The sequence below is a fragment of the Aquarana catesbeiana genome, linkage group LG09 (assembly GCF_042186555.1).
Source record: "Aquarana catesbeiana isolate 2022-GZ linkage group LG09, ASM4218655v1, whole genome shotgun sequence".
Classification (NCBI taxonomy): Eukaryota; Metazoa; Chordata; class Amphibia; order Anura; family Ranidae; genus Aquarana; species Aquarana catesbeiana.
In genome coordinates, this window is record NC_133332.1 from 88,013,075 (window position 1) to 88,030,903 (window position 17,829).

The window sequence follows — 17,829 nt, forward strand, 5'->3', positions numbered from 1 at the left end:
GGTGGTAGGATATCTGGACGACCTTCTGTTAAGGGACCAGTCTTACTCCACCTTAGTGGAAAACATTTCAACTACCGTTCGTTTCCTGAAGTTCCTAGGCTGGATCCTGAATACGGACAAATCAGCCCTTCGGCCAAGTCAGGTCTTGACATATCTAGGCCTAATCCTAGATACAACCCAGGAAAGGGTAATTTTACCTCCCTTAAAGGTCAGGTCCATAGTGGAGCTGGTCCGAGAAGTCAAAGGGGTAGGAAGGCCTTTAATTCGGCTGTGCATGAGGCTGCTGAGCAAGATAGTGGCATCTTTCAGCGCAGTTCCTTATGCGCAGTTTCACTCCAGGTTGTTCCAAAAGACTATCCTGGAAGCTTGGAACAAGTCTGTTCTAACCTTAGATCATCCCATGTCTCAATCCCTACAGGTAAAACAGGACCTCGCTTGGTGGTCAAAAACCAACAACTTGAAGGGCCGAAAATCCTTTCCACCTGTGACCTGGAAGGTGGTGACTACGGACGCCAGCCGTCTCGGCTGGGGAGCAGTCTTGGAAGAGGACTCAGTACAGCGAATATGGTCCCAAGTAAAGAAGACCTTGCCCATCAGCTTGTTGCCCAGGCAGCTCGTTTGGCTCTCCTATTCTGGACGTCCAGATTGCGGGGGTTTCCGGTCAGAGTCCAGTCCGACAACTCCACGGTGGTGGCATACATCAAACACCAAGGGGGCACCCGGAGCCGGGCAGCCCAAAGGGAAGTAAATCACATATTATTTTGGGCAGGAAGGTACGTGCCGTTTCTGCCGGCAGTCTTTATTCCAGGTGTGGACAATTGGCAGACAGACTACCTAAGTCGTCAGCAATTGTTACCGGGGGAATGGTCCCTTCACCCCAAGGTTTTCCTTCAAATCTGCCAACGTTGGTGGATGCCAGAGGTGGATCTCCTGGCCTCCAGGTTCAACGCCAAGGTGGATAGCTTTGTATCCAGGACCAGGGATCCACTTGGTGTAGGGACAGATGCGTTGGTGATTCCCTGGGATCAGTTTTCCCTAATTTCCACTTTTCCTCCGATCCAGATGCTGCCGCACCTGTTACACAGGATACAGGAGGAACAGAAAACAGTAATTCTAGTGGCCCCAGGATGGCCCAGGAGGTCCTGGTACTCGGAGATTGTGAGGATGGCGGTGGAGGACCCGTTGTGCCTTCCATACCGTCCAGACCTGCTGTCTCAAGGTCCCATATACCATCCTTCTTATTTAGGGTCGCTGAATTTGATGGCATGGCTATTGAGACCAGGGTGCTGAAAGACCGTGGTATCAGAGGATCTGTTCTGTCTACTCTGATAAATGCTAGAAAGCCAGTTTCTAGAAGTATTTACCATAGGGTCTGGAAATCATACATTTCCTGGTGCGAGAGGAGAAGATGGCACCCTCGCAAGTATTCGATTGGGAGGGTCCTTGCCTTTCTTCAAACAGGAATTCATTTAAACCTATCACTAGGGACCATTAAGGGACAAATTTCAGCCTTATCGTTTTTTTCCAGAGGCCAATCGCATCTCATTCTTTGGTACGAACCTTCGTCAAGGGGGTGCTGCACTTAAGGCCGCCGGTTAAGCCGCCTTTATGCCCCTGGGATTTGAACTTTGTGCTATCAGCTCTACAAAGTGAACCTATTAGACATATTCCTTTGATCCTATTAACTAGGAAATTGGTCTTTTTGGTGGCCATAACCTTGGCTAGAAGGGTGTCAGAATTTGCCGCCCTTGTGAAAAACCCTTTCTGTTTGTACATCAGGACAAGGTGGTAATGCAATAGTAATAAGGTTCCTCCCATATAACCCCTCCCTCCTATTGATCCCCAAGATTTTTTACCTAAGGTGGTTTCCAGTTTTCACTTAAATCAGGATATCATTTTACCATCCTTCTTTCCCAACCCTAGGTCTAAGAAGAAAAGGTCGCTTCACGCACTGGATGTGGTGAGAGCAGTCAAGGTTTACTTAGAGATGTCAGCTCCTTTTCGAAAGACTGACTCTCTTTTCATTCTGCCAGAGGGTCCTAAAAAGGGACAGGCAGCAACTAGTTCAACTATCTCTAGGTGGATTCGCCAGGTCATTATCCAGGCTTATGAGTTGAAACACAAGGTTCCACCTCGATATCTCAAAGCTCACTCTACTAGAGGAGTTAGTACATCATGGGCAGTCCACCAACAGGTGTCTATGGCTCAGGTTTGCAAAGCGGCCGTCTGGTCTTTGGTTCATACATTCACCAGGTTTTATCAACTGGATGTTAGGTCTCAAAGGGAGACTGTTTTTGGCCACAGCGAGCTGCAAGCAGCTTTATAGGTCTGGGCCTAAAAAAGGGGTCTAGGAATACTATGTTCCCTCCCCTCAAATGCATTGCTTTAGGACATCCCAGATAGTCATTATTATGGTGCTCTGTGTCCCGTGATGTACGATAAAGAAAAATGGATTTTTAAAACAGCTTACCTGTAAAATCCTTTTCTTGGAGTACATCATGGGACACAGAGGTCCCGCCCCTCTTTTTCTGGGATCTTCATTGCTTGCTACAAAACTAAAGGTACTTCCTGTATGGGAGGGGTTATATGGGAGGAACCTTATTACTATTGGTTGCCAGTGTCCAATCACCTAAAGGTAGCATATAACCCAGATAGTCATTATTATGGTGCTCTGTGTCCCGTGATGTACTCCAAGAAAAGGATTTTACAGGTAAGCTGTTTTAAAAATCCATTTTTCCGAATTGGCCCAGGAGGGCCTGATACACTGATATAGCAAGTATTGCGGGGGTCGCTCCTTGGACACTCCCAGTCCAGCGGAACCTAATGGTTTTGAGTCCTGTATCCCCGCACTGTTGAGCCCCTGGAAGCCGGCTTCAGGGAACTTTAATTGCAGGACTTGGAAATATTTTTTGCCTGGGGTGAAGCCAGGAAGTGGCACCCACAGAAATATGTGAGTGGGAGATTTTATTATTTCTCCAATCAGTAGGGGAAAGGAGATTGGCCTTAAGTACTGTTAAGGGTCAGAGTTCGTCCCTATCAATTTTTTTTTTTTTCCAGAGGCTGTGGTTTCTCACTCCTTGATTCATATTTTATGCAGCGTGTAACGTAGACAGTCCCACCTGTCAGGTCACTCTTGTGTCCTTGGGACTTGAATTTTTGCCCTCAACTGTCCTTGCAGAGGCCACTTTTTGAACCAATTGGGAGACTGTTATAGGGCGTACACACGGTCGGACTTTGTTCGGACATTCCGACAACAAAATCCTAGGATTTTTTCCGACGGATGTTGGCTCAAACTTGTTTTGTCTACACACGGTCACACAAAGTTGTCGGAAAATCTGATTGTTCTAAATGCGGTGACGTAAAACACGTACGTCGGGACTATAAACGGGGCAGTGGCCAATAGCTTTCATCTCTTTATTTATTCTGAGCACGCGTGGCACTTTGTCCGTCGGATTTGTGTACACACGATCGGAATTTCCGACAACAGATTTTGTTGTCGGAAAATTTTATCTCCTGCTCTCCAACTTTGTGTGTCGGAAAATCCGATGGAAAATGTCCGATGGAGCCCACACACGGTCGGAATTTCCGACAACACGCTCCGATCGGACATTTTCCATCGGAAAATCCGACCGTGTGTACGGGGCATTAGTCCTTTATATCGGAAGGTGGCTTCTTAAGTTATCACTTCACTAAGTGGAGTGTCGGAGCTGGCAGCTCTATCATACAAGAAGCCGTTCTTGGTCTTGCATCATAAGGTGATGTGTCCTCATTCATCTTTATTGCCTAGAGTGGTTTCTAGTTTTCACTTGAATCAGGACAATGTCTTGCATTTATTTTTCTCCTAATCCACAGTCGGCAGGAGAAAGATCGCTATATACTCTAGGGGTAGTTCAGGCACTCGGGATCTACTTGAGTTGTCAGCACAAGCCAGAAATCCTGGTTTGTGCTGCCAGAAGAGCCCAGGAAGGTACTGGCGGCATCCAGGTTGAATATTTAGCAGTGGATCTGCCAGTTTATCATTGATGCCTATGGTTTAACGGGTAAAATCCCATTTTATCTGGGGAGAGATTCTCCACCAGGTGTGTAGGGGGTACCTTGGGCCATCCACCATCAGGTGTCAGTGGCCCAGGTGTGCAAGACCACTATTTGGTCTTTGGTTTATCCATTTACAGGGTTTTTACCAGGTGTATGTCAAAACCGTGGAGGATACTGCCTTTGGCCTGGGCATTTTACAAACAGCAAAGTAGGTATTTCTCTGGTGGTAGTTTCTGTGATGGTGTTTTCCTCCCCTCAAGGGTATTTGGGACGTCATTATAGTTATTATAACTGGCTCTGTGTCCTGTGATGTACGATATAGAAAATTTGTATTTTTCCGACAGCTTGCCTGTAAAATCCTTTTCTTGGCGTACATCACAGGACACAGAGGTCCCTCCCCTCTTTTTTTCTATGAATTTCTATTGCTTGCTACAAAACTGAAGTACTTCCTGTGTAGTAGGGGCTATATAGGGGGGGACTTCCTGTTTTATCTACCAGTGTCCATTCAGGCTTTGTGTCCTGTGATGTACTCCAAGAAAAGGATTTTACAGGTAAGCTGTAGGAAAAATCCATTTTTTTTAATGTGAATTTAAAAAGTAAGCAAGGCAGAAAGAAGACTGTAGGAGGGGGAGAAAAGGAAAGCCGAGGGGGTGAGAATAATAATAATTAATGAAAGAAGGGGTTGGTGTGTGGAAAGGGGCGAGGGGGATGAACTCCTCCTGGGGGCACTAAAAAGGAGTTACTTCAGAAAATAAGAAGTTGCTCACCCTGAAGCGTCTTGCCTTCCAATGAGAAGACCAAGGCATTCCAGTGGAGCCAGGTGCTCTTGTATGTATCATGCCTGTTTTGCAAGGAGAAGACGAGATCTTCTACTCTGTGCTTACATTCGAAATTAAAAGGCTACCAAGTCTTTGCTCCAAGAAGGCGCAAATAGCTGGGAGATTGTGTCACTGCTGGGAGGAAGAGCAGGGTGAGTTGAGCTGCCTAGTCCCTGCTTGGAGGAGAGGGCATGGTGAGTTGAGCTGCTGAGTTGAGCTGCTGAGTTAGGGCTGGAAAGTTGGGTAGGTGAGATGGTGAAGGAAGGAATAATGCCCCATACACAAGATCAGAAATTCCGCCAGAAAAAACTTGGATGGTTTTTCCGATGGAATTCCGCTCAAGCTTGCCTTGTTCTCTGAACTTTCGACCATCAAGAATGCTGTGATGTACAACACTACAACGAGCTGAGAAAATGAAGTTCAGTGCTTCCGAGCATGCATCGAAATGTTCCCGAGCATGGCGTGTTTTTTTGTGTGTCCGAATTGCATACAGATGAACGCATTTTCGGATAGGGAAAAATAGAGAACCTGCTCTCAATCTTTTGCTGGCTGTAATTCTGCCAGCAAAAGTCCGATGGAGCATACACACGGTCAGAATTTCTGACCAAAAGTTCACATTCGACTTTTTCTGGCAGAATTTCTGATCGTGTGTACGGGGCATAGGGTAGCTAAGCTGCTGAATCATTGCTGGTAGAAGGGAGGGAAATGAGCTGAGCTTATTGAGTCATTGTTGGAAGAGGTAGCTGAGGGAACAACTTGAGGGATGTCACTGCTTCTTCTCTAAATTGCTCCACATAGCCTGTAGCTACAGAGGTCAGTGATGGCTTGTTTTAAAGCTCATAAGAATATGTTAACACTTGATGATGGAAGAAAATTAATAAACAGAAAAGCATGGAAAGTAAGGACACCTAAAGAATTAAGCATCCAGGTACAGTCATATTTAAGAAGTCAACATTTTAAGGTGTCCACAGACCTAAGAGTATTTTCATCCTATCCATCCCACTACATCTAGCATAAGCAATAGGCCCTAATGTCTGTGGGTCATTTATGGCTTGCGTATTCCTACCCTAGCCTTTTTGGTTGAAGAGTCAATCAGTCATGATGAATTATTCAAGTTGTTTGTTTTTTGTTTCCCCCTCACTTGAGCATGCAATGCTAGTTTGTCATAAGGATTGTTCTAAAATGCCATCTCACTTGATCCAGCATTTAGATTGTTAGTCTGCAAGCAGCTTTTATGTTTTTAACCATGTAATAATAATTGGAGAGAAAAATCCTAAAGAACATTTTTTAAAGGAAATTTTGGAGATGAGAAAAAAGAAGACTGAAGATGAAATTCATTAATGAAAGAGGACCCATGGGTTCATGTACATGTGTATTTATTGACACCTAAACTGCTTTTTTTCCCGGGACAAGTCAATGTGAATGTAAAAAGCAACTCAGAAGCATGGCAAAGCAATTCCTGAAATTATAAAATAAATAAAATTGAATATTTTTGCAGTCCATGCGCCCCAATAGTTTGATTGCCGATTTTTGTTTTTTACCTTTTTTTGAAAATATGAAGTTTTCATTAATTACTTACCCATATGCACACTCTTCCCAAAAGTTGCAGGTGCGCAAATACATATCGCCATGTGACAGTGGCGATAGAACTACATTACCCTGCATGCATAGCACCATGGGTCTTTTCAGTGCAATGTGTTTATTATTATTATTATTATTATTATTATTATTATTCAGGATTTAAATAGTGCAAACAGTTTGCGCAACACTTTATAACACGAGGGCAGAGTACAGAAACAATTCAATACAGGAGAAATTGATGAACCCTGCTCGTTAGAGCTTACAATCTAAGAGGGAGGGGTCAAATGATACATAAAGAAATAACTGTGGAGGGTGAGCTCATTGAGAAAATAAAAGTACAGTTGTTAGGTGGAGGCAAGATAGGCTTCTCCTGAAGAGAAGGGTTTTCAGGGATCGCCTAAAAGTGTACAGAGTAGGAGATAGTCAGACAGATTTGGGTAGGGAGTTCCTTAGGATGGGAGGGGAGCGGGAGAAGTCCTGGAGGTGGGAATGGGAGGAGGTGACAAAGGACTTGGAGATCTTGGGAGTAACGAAGAGAATGATTTGTTTGGTAGTTTTAAGAATAGATTAGTTATATGGATGGCTTTGTAAGTTGTTAGTATTTTAAATCTAATTTGTTGGGGGAACAGAAGCCAGTGTAGGGATTTGCAGAGAGGAGTAGCAAACACTAAATCGTTGGCAAGGTGGATGAGTCTGGCAGCAGCATTCATGATGGACTGAATAGAGGATAGCCTATATAAAGGTAAGCAAGTAAGGAGGAAGTTGCAGTAGTCCAGGCGATTGATGACCAGAGTGAATTAGAAGCTTTGTGGTATCATTGGTTAGGAAGGAGCATATTTTGGAGATCTCAGGAAGCAACAAAACAGAAGATATGCGCTGTCAGTGAAGTTTTTCACTAGGCAGCCATGAGCGAGAAGAGTGTTCCACCACGTCCCGATGTGCAAATCAAGGCTGTACATGCCAGGAAGACATGTGTTGGCACTCAGGATTGTAATACTTTGCATGAACAAGCTTCCCTGGGTGACACCACTGGTCTTGCTAATGGTCTGTTGTCACCCAGGGACAGGAAGAGAGGATACACTTTAAGAAAGCAGCAAGGAGAGGTGGAATTATGAGTATACCACTGACGGTTTTCTGGAGTGCAACTGCTAACAGGATGTCATGATAGGCAACAGTTTTATGGAATATAAAAAAAATAGCCTTTACATACTCTTTCTACAGCATATCAAAGGCAAATCAAAGCAAATTAGAAGCATTTAAAAACATACAGCATTTGAATGCTTCTAACTCTCCCATGAACCCTTAAGCTACTTTCACACTGGGGCGGGGGGAGCGTTGGTGGTTAAGCTCTGCTTTTCAGCTGCTAGCAGGGCGATTTTAACCCCTGCTAGCGGGCGAATAAAGGGTTAAAAGCGCCGCTGCCGGCGCGCTTTGCAGGCTTCGGCAACGCTGCCCATTGATTTCAATGGCAGGATGGCAGTGGCAATGGCAGGAGCGGTGTATACACTGCCCCCAAAGATGCTGCTTGCAAGACTTTTTCTTGTCCTGCAAGCACACAGCCCCAGTGTGAAAGGACTTGGGCTTTCTCACTGGGGTGGCTTGAAAGGCGCTATTTTTAGCGCAAAAACACCTGAAAAGCGCCCCAGTGTGAAAGGGGTCTTAGGGAGCTATGAGCCAGAAGATGGTGATTGAAAGCAATAGACACCATGGAATAAGCTAAGCTTGGGCATGAGGTCTGTTTATTGGTGATACACCATCTTTATAGCGTTTCTTAATCTCTTCTGGCATAGTTTGCTTATGATCTATTTTCAATCTGTATCCTTTTAAGTGTTGGACTTCCCAAAACGACCAGCCTGGAATTATGACATGAGCAAAGAGACTGTGCTATCACAGGAGGAGAAGTCATTTAGAGATTATCTCCAGAAGATCTACGAGAATCACAACCCTCGAGATCTCAGCTACTTCGATCACAACCTGGAGGTGAGACAAATTATTGTTGATAATAGACAGGCTCATCCTTGCTTTTACGTAAACTTTTTTTGAGAGTAATGCAGAGATTCCCATTGCTGACCTGCTACTTGAGCGGCTGCTATGCTGGCCCATCCCTTTCTGTCGAGGAACAATTATTCTAGCTGGGAAGGTCAGAATTTTCTATTTTGTTTATTTCAAATATTGAAGCAACAGGGTCAGATTCACAGCCAGGCAGATGGCATTTTCAGAATTGCTGCCCCCACATTTCTCTCTTGTCAAGTTTCTCTTACAAACTATGAGTTTTGCCTTGCCAGCTGTATTTTCCAATTTATTCCAAATTTTGTTTGGCTACAATATTTTAAGAAAATTAACCACAAACTTCACAGGAATCTTCCCCTCCTCAAAGTGAAAAGATAGAACCCCCTGCAGCTTTGCTGAGGCAAATGGCATAGGTGAGAGGTTTTTGTAGAGGTAAATATGAGGAAAAAATAGCTCTGTAAGCAGACGCTATGTTGCTGTACCTAGCGGATATTCGGGGTCACTGGTTTCCGCAATGTCTGCTATAGAGAAATTTTGGTATATTTTCTGGTCTTGGGATCTATTGGAATAAGTCTGTATCACATCCAATAGACCCCCTTTCTCAAAATTTGCTACCGCTACTTCAAAAATAGAGTTTGTAAACTTCCACTTTCTGTGGCAGGCGCACTAATCTTCTGAAAATGATACGGATGCCACAATTACTGTATCATTTACAAAACTCACCCTGCTGGATTTCATAGAAACATTTTCAGAAATTTAGTGTGCTCTTATGGAGCCTAATATGGCAGAATAAGCCTGCCAGAATTTAAATATGAATACTTGCAATATTCCAGTGCTCAGGGGGGACTTTTCGGCTCCGAATACCTGGTTATCTTGCAGGATGGGAAGGTGGGGGCTTACATACACCATCTTTCAATATAGTTAGCTTCCTAGTCCATAACGGTAATCCCTTATTGACTTTAGATTCCTCTATTGCACCCATCAACCAACCTACCTATCCTACATTTGATTTAATTTATAAAGTCTGAAAGTCAACTAAAACAATACTGGGCATCTCAGGGCATACCAGATTTACACCATTATGGTCAAATAGAGTGTTTCTTAAAAATATCCCACCTGGAAGGATTTTCCAGATGGGTACGGGCGGGGATTACTACTCTGGTGCAATTGTACTGCAATGGAGTACTCAAAATAAATTAACAGCTCTGCATAGACTACGGTTTGGAGTAAAGGTGGTTCTTTCAATATCTACAATTAGGACTTGCTTTAGAGACCCAAGGCTTGGCTCCAACTGTTCTTTTTCATCAAGTCCTCATCTTAGATGGTATTGTCCAAGCAAATAATACTAAGGGTCTTCTCTCTAAAGTTTATACATGTTTATTATCTCTGCACGGCTTCTTAAATTTCTGAGTCCATGCAGGCAAAAGTGGGAGATGGATATTGATGAGGCCCTAGGGGATATATGGGACCAAGTAATTAAAAATGTGCGGTTTTGTTTCGATATCTCCAACCCATAGAGTGGTTCAACTTTTTATTATATATAGGTCATATCATACTCCGGAGTTGTTAAATAAGATAGGCAGGAAAGAAGATCCTAAATGTGCAAGATGTACTAAATCTCCTGGTTACTTTATAAATTTATTTTGGAGGTGCCCAAAACTACACCGGTATTGGCAGGTAGTGATTAAACTCTATATATGATACCATGCTAACTCCAGATCCCGTGTGTTCAACGTAATGCTTTTTGGAAGTTTGGAAAAAATGGATGGTAGCTCCATGCTCTAATCTTTGCTGGCAAAAAAACTCCCTTTTCATTCATTCATTTATTTATTTATTTATTTTTGTCCTCTCCCCTCTCTGCCTTATTCTCCCCTGGATAGGCCTGTCTCCTAAAGAAAAAAATTCTATATTAAACCTATTGTTCAATAACATAACATGCTCTGGGATATTTTTTGGAAAATTAGATGATTATGAACTAAAAGTACTGTGGACATTAATGCTTTATCTGTTAAATAGATTCTCGTCTGTTCGTGTATTGGTGTTTTTTATTTATTTTTAACTTTGTTATGAAAATTTTTTTAAAATGGAATCTGATCATAAAAAAGAAAAGATTCTTGTTTGCAACACAGATTTTTTGCTAAATTTTGTGTGTGGTCAATCTGTTTTTAAATTGCAAGAAAACAAACAATACAACAGTTAAAGCCTATTGAAAAATATGCCTTCCTCGATTGTCTTTTGTCTTTTAGACCTGGCGTCAGCTCTGGAGAGTTCTAGAGATGTCAGACATTGTCCTGCTGATTACAGACATCCGCCACCCGGTTGGTATTGTGTGTAACTTTTCTCTTATTGTGTCTGCTTTATATACATACATATACAGCAATCAGTGTAGCGCTGGACATAAGAGTGTAACTGGTGATTAGAAATTGGTGCACAATCTCTGATAATGCTAGGGTGTAATGCCGAATAAACAATGTAAATACACCAAAAATAATCATCTAAAGCTTATATCTATACAATACATAGTGATATTCCTTTTAAATATGGGACCATGCCAGAAATAGGTATGTGTGAAAAGAATAATAAAAGTGAAAAATAAAATAAAAAGTTCAAAAAAGTGTCCCAAATAACAATGTGTAAAATCCAAAAGAGATCCGGAGGAAGATATATTGCAGGATTCGGGAATATTCGATCCACCTCCCGTGCAGCCCACCACCAAATGGTAAAGATGAAGGCTTACCAGAAAGCCTGCGACCGCCCTTACTCAGGGGGGTCAGAACAAGCTTAGTTGTGGAAATGTCCAGGGATGATGGAGCCTCCGAGTCCTCTCTCACTACATCGGGCAGGCAGCCCACAGCAACGGGAACCCCGAAGAAGAAGTTCACAAGAATTCCCTCAATGTTTCTTCTCGGAAAAGGTCAGATATAAATGAGCCATAATGCAGAATCAGTGGGAGTCCCGAGTGTGTCACTAGCCACGTCGCCTACAACCAGATGCCATCAGGCGTCCCCAGCAGTCCGTCCTTACATCAGGTGCCCCCAGCAGAGTCCCTCCTTACATGCAGCCTGTGTCACATCAAATGCAGCCTAAAGATATGAACATGACTGGATGTCCAGACCGACAGGTAATGGCTCAGTAGTGCAAACCACATGGGTCTCAGCCCAACCCAGAATCCAGAAGAAGATCAATGAATCCAGCATGGGTTGACTGCATGGACTCCACTCCAGTGGAGTCCATGCAGTCAACCCATGCTGGATTCATTGATCTTCTTCTGGATTCTGGGTTGGGCTGAGACCCATGTGGTTTGCACTACTGAGCCATTACCTGTCGGTCTGGACATCCAGTCATGTTCATATCTTTAGGCTGCATTTGATGTGACACAGGCTGCATGTAAGGAGGGACTCTGCTGGGGGCACCTGATGTAAGGACGGACTGCTGGGGACGCCTGATGGCATCTGGTTGTAGGCGACGTGGCTAGTGACACACTCGGGACTCCCACTGATTCTGCATTATGGCTCATTTATATCTGACCTTTTCCGAGAAGAAACATTGAGGGAATTCTTGTGAACTTCTTCTTCGGGGTTCCCGTTGCTGTGGGCTGCCTGCCCGATGTAGTGAGAGAGGACTCGGAGGCTCCATCATCCCTGGACATTTCCACAACTAAGCTTGTTCTGACCCCCCTGAGTAAGGGCGGTCGCAGGCTTTCTGGTAAGCCTTCATCTTTACCATTTGGTGGTGGGCTGCACGGGAGGTGGATCGAATATTCCCGAATCCTGCAATATATCTTCCTCCGGATCTCTTTTGGATTTTACACATTGTTATTTGGGACACTTTTTTGAACTTTTTATTTTATTTTTCACTTTTATTATTCTTTTCACACATACCTATTTCTGGCATGGTCCCATATTTAAAAGGAATATCACTATGTATTGTATAGATATAAGCTTTAGATGATTATTTTTGGTGTATTTACATTGTTTATTCGGCATTACACCCTAGCATTATCAGAGATTGTGCACCAATTTCTAATCACCAGTTACACTCTTATGTCCAGCGCTACACTGATTGCTGTATATTTGATCTTTGCCTTATATCGAGGTTATAGTGTTTAGCAGCAGGATTTTACTCAATCTTTGTCACTTACGATTCATTTATTTTTCACATCTTCACATTTATGCACGTAGCGCGGTTCCTTATTTATTTATAGTTTCTGCTTTATATACAGACTTGTCATTAGATGTTCTATCGCCCAGTGCTGTATGGCACAACACAAGTGTTTGTCCTCTGATGGTATGCATTCATTTGTTTAAAAGGTAGATTTTTTTTTTTTTTTGCAGTCAAATCATTCATGCACAATCTCACAGTCAGTTAATATAGGCCCGTATAAAGTGATAAAATTGTGTTTTTTCCATACATTTTTGTCTTGCGTTTAAGGAGAGAAAAAAAAAAGTAGATAACCTATAAAATAAATAAATAATAAATAACATAAAATTTCCATCTTTAATTCCATGGCCTAAAGTTGTGCAAGGATTGAATCAAGACCTGATGTGCTTGTTGTCATACAAGGCAATTTCCCATCACTGTTCAGCATTCAACAGGGTTGAGGTTGAGGCTCTGTCTCAATAAGAACAAGAAATTAAAGTGTTAAAGGCTAAGTTCACATTTAAAAAAAAAAAAAAAAAATATATGGGATATAGATATATATATAATATATCCCATATTTTTGCAGGTAAAAAAATTTGCATTTTATTTTATATTTTTTGGAGCCTGCAGAGCATTGGACCCAGAATCAGCAGATCACAGTCTCAGTATAGCTGTCTGCCCATACCTCAGACAGTTACTGGAGAGCAGGAGGATTGATTAACTACAAGAGCACTCACCAGCGCCTTTGTAGTTCATTCACATATCCGTGTGGGCAGAGCATCGCACGGCTGCACTCCTTTTTAAACTGTGACAGCGAGTGTGGAGAGAAGATCCCCTGCCCACTATCATAGCAGAGGATCAGAGGGGAACAGGCAGATGCTCTTTGATTACACACTAAATATGGGTGTAACATATATTACCAAAGGTGCCCTTATCTTTTAATCATTTCTGTCTGTCATTTGAGTTACATGACAAACAGCAGCAAGTCCTGACACTGCAAGTACAGCCAGATGTCTCTTTTTGTTTTTCTTCTGGAGTTATCTGCCTGCCTTTGGTCTGTCTGAGTGTGGGACTGACAGAGTGATAGAGCTGTGCTGTGCAAAACCGATCCCACAGTGCTAACTTGTTTCAGGCATTAGCTGAGCCAGAATATACACAGGGCAACCTAGGCAGTAGCTTAGAGCCCATTGGTTGTCAGGTAGCCCAGCTACAGCCTTCGTTCTCCTGCAGTAATTCAAGGGGATGCCACAGTTGGTCATATCTGTACACCTGCCTGTCGCTTCTTATGGGAGAATGACCTTGCAGGCAGTTGGTATCTGATGTGGTGGGCCATGCCAGTACAACAATGCATATAAAGTGAGAACAGCACAGCGCTAAGAATCAAATGTTGAACTGTCAGCGCTAAATAAATCCTGTATAATAATATACAAAATAAGTTGTGATTAGCATATACAAAAAACTACACCATCCGATTGATAGTGTTTCTAAATAAAGTGCATTGTGCAAATTGTAACTCAACATTGGTAGTTTAGTCCCATTGGGGATTAAAACATTAATCCATTAGTATATATTGATGGGAAGCAATCCAGGAGTGTCGGACTAAAGGAGTCACTGCCATGTGTGTGCATCCACCACCCAGGGGAAAAGGTAGCATCAACCAGGCATGTGATATCAAATCTCTGGATAGCTAGTGGTGCAATTCCTCCTCCTCAGCTGAGCCACCTCAGGCAACCTCGACTCGGCATGTGAGAATATGGATCAGGACCGCAATGTCCCCGATGGTAAAAAACCTCCTTCCACCACAGAACTGTTTGGTAGATTTATGGTTAACAGCATCCATAAAAAAGCAGCCTCTACATAGTGAAAACCCGTATAATTATGGGTTTATTTGGGATAAAAAGGCTTTACATAGATTCCAAGATGTATTGCATTTAGTAAAAAAATCTCCTCCTGTGATCACAAGAGCATAAAATTCAAAAAGGCGCAATGTCATGAAAAAGACTCATCGAACCCGATGCGTTTCGGCTAAACACTTAAACTGGGGTATGAGTGCATACTCAACAATGCATCTAAGCTCACTAATTTTACAATTTAATTGATGCCAGATAGTATATAGCACTCACTATACTTCCAACACTGTGACTATGAGAGCTGCGGATCCAATATACAGAAGCCATACTGTCATTTATCCACTGCTTTTCTCCCCCCTGTCCACTCTCCTTGTATTCTGGGAACCATTCACAAAACTGAAAGTGCCAAAAGTACAGTGGGAGCTCTACAATCCAGTATCGATGAAATTGTCCGTAATAAAGAAACGGCAGCAATCTTTGAGGTGGCATACACCTCATGAGTTAACGACAGGTACACAGCACGTTTTAATTTAAAAAAGTAAAAAATGCCTGGAGTTCTGCTTTCAGCATAGAGAGAGAGAGAGAGTCTTTTTCAGCTACTCCCCCCCCCCCCCCCCCCCCGCCTTTACGGTCCTTGCTTAAAGCAGAGCTTCACTTGTTTGCTTCCTCAACCACCCCCCACCCCCACCCCCTTCGGTGCCACTTTTTTTTACATCTTTTTGGGGGGGGGGGTGGAGGTGTTAGCGGGTACCTGTCTTTGACAGATGCCAGTCCCCCACTTCCGGGAGACCTTTCCACGGCGACCTGGGCCCTGCTCCTGCCTCCGCTGCCGGATCAGTTGGAAAGCACATCACACGTCGCACACGCGCAGTAGGGAACTGGCTGTGAAGCCGAAAGGCTTCACTGACAGTTTCCCTTACCACAAATGATGGCGGCAGCACCCGAGAACCAAACGCAAAATCGCCTGGGGTGCCGAAATCGTGGGATCTCTGGACAGGTAAGTGTCCTCATATTAAAAGTCAGCAGCTACAGTATTTGTAGCTGCTGACATTTTTATCTTTTTGATGGGGAGGGCCGGAACTCTTCTTTAGGGGACAACCTTTGATATGATGAACAATTTAATAAATACAGGCCTGGTCCTCTTTATATAGTGCATGGAGACATGCAAACAACCCCTAATTATGTTGATGAGGGGGAAGGAGGGAAACGGGGAAGGAAAAATATAAGCAGTTTATACATCAGCGTTAATTGCCACCCCCTCTTCAGCTTCACATAATTTTCCATTTGTCCCCCACTGCTCAGTTCAGCCCTTGGAAGTGATGCTCGTGTCTCCCATTTCAGAGTGCTGGTAATTGGAGGTTGGTCATTTTTAGGCTCCTGACACTATCACATGAGTGGCAGGAAGAATGTTTTCAGCCCTGTGTAAGCTCCAAGTTAAAACTTGGAGCTTTCATAGAACACCCTCTCCTGTCTCCCAACAGCTCAATGAAGTGGCAAGGGAGTAAGAAAGGTGTGTGCATTAGAGGGTAGCAGTTAAAACATACTGTATGTGAACCTAACAATGCAGTGTATGTGTGTATATATTATTATTATTATTATATATTATTGTTATTCTCCCTTTTTGTTCTGTTTAATATACTGTTGGAAGCATTTTGTTATATAAGTGCAATACAAACTGTTCTGGATTATTGAAAATTCAGAACTGTTTGTGTACTGTGTACACTTCCTGTGTTATCTCTGTCTACTGAAGTGGAATGTTGGGCCTAAAATAAAAAGGGCAATAAAGTTGCCTACCTGCCTGTCCACCCATGTAAAATTCAGCAATGTCAAATCTGACTGAACTCCCACACTTGCACTTCATTCCCGCCCGGCCGATGAAAGTAGCCGGTGATTGAGAGCAGGAAGTTGGCTTCCAGGAGAGGTCTGCGGCTGGGCGGGGAGCTCCAGGATGCCGCATCGCTGGAGCCGAGGTGAGTATAGTTCTGCTTTAAGTCCTCCTAGTTCTTACCTTGGACTACAGAATAATTAGCTTTAATGTTTTAGAGATCTAAGTGGAAGTGGCTGAGTAGTTCAATATAAGTAATTTAACTTGGCAGGGCTGGACACTATCTGGTCCAAAGAGAAAAAAAGAAAACTGCGTGTCAGTCCACAGTCCACAACAATATTTGAGGGGGGGGGGGGGGGGGGGAGTTAGTTTCAGGCAAATTAATGGGTCCTATTTTGGTCCTTTTTCTGTGCTTGCAGGTTCTTTAAATTGATGAACATGGCAAATCTGCTTGTATAACAAAGATTGTGTGTGGTGTTTTTTTTCCTTTCATATATACCGGTACTTTAAATGATCTTGTTATTTTGCTTGATAAACTGCATCAACATGGCTGACTGAGAAGCTTAAAGCTGGACAAAGGAACAGATTAGTGTGCAGGAGCCACATTATGGCATTCTGAGTCAGAAGGAGGGGGTCACATTTATTTAAAAATAAATATAGCAAGCGTCTCCCCTAGTGTTTAGACAGATGGACTGACGCACCATACACACTAGGAACACCTTCAACAGAGAAGTTCCAAGAAGTGATCATCACCCAAGGGTATCCATAAATGTCCAATCTTCAGCCTTGCGTTGGATGGAGGGCTGGAGCAGAGGAGGTGTTCCTTTAGTAAAGCTCTTTTATAAGAAAATTAAATACAAGATTCAGAGTAACATTCAGTGTCTCTTTTAGGTGCTGCATTTCTCTCCGGCTTTGTATGACTATGTGACTGTAGACCTTGAAAGAGCTCTGATCGTCGTCCTCAATAAGACGGATCTGGCCCCTCCATCACTGGTGGTGGCCTGGAAACATTATTTTCAGGAGATGTTCCCTCATGTTCATGTCATTTGTTTCACATCCTACCCCAGACATCCAGAGGAAGAGCAGGACCCCTCCGCAGGTATCTAACTTCGGAACATGTGAATAGTTGGTGTTAACTATCCTGTCATTGTTTTTCATAATTTCTTTTCTTTTCATATCTGCTGTTTTCACATGCATGTCCCCTGGAGTAATTGCCTCTAGTATCCATTTTATTTGTATGACACCTAGCTATCTTTTTGCTAGAAATGTGATGCTTTGTTGGCTTTTTCCTAGTCATATGATGCATTTATTGTTTGTACATTGACCTGGTTTCTTTGGTATATATTGTCAGACTGCGTTTCTCAAGCAAACATAAGACCCTGTCTTTCTATGGTATCAGCATGTTAACCACTTGCTGACCACCTTCCGCATATATACTGTGGCATGGTGGCTCGGCTGCGCAAACCCACGTACCTGTACATCGGTCTGTGGGTACGCCCGCTTCAAGCCGGGGGGAGCGCACGCGTGGGTCCTGTGGACTCTGTCTGCCGGCCACCTGCGATCGCGGTAC

General features: G+C 43.2%; 1 protein-coding gene across 1 annotated transcript in view; it reads left to right on the top strand.

Moving 5' to 3' along the window:
• The window catches only part of GNL1 (G protein nucleolar 1 (putative)), a 73,673-nt gene that overhangs the window by 26,803 nt on the left and 29,041 nt on the right, over positions 1–17,829 (top strand). The window contains exons 4-6 of the mRNA XM_073598913.1: positions 8,263–8,414; positions 10,691–10,762; positions 17,151–17,358. Coding sequence (XP_073455014.1) covers positions 8,263–8,414; positions 10,691–10,762; positions 17,151–17,358 — 432 coding nt within the window. The remainder of the gene's footprint in view (positions 1–8,262; positions 8,415–10,690; positions 10,763–17,150; positions 17,359–17,829) is intronic.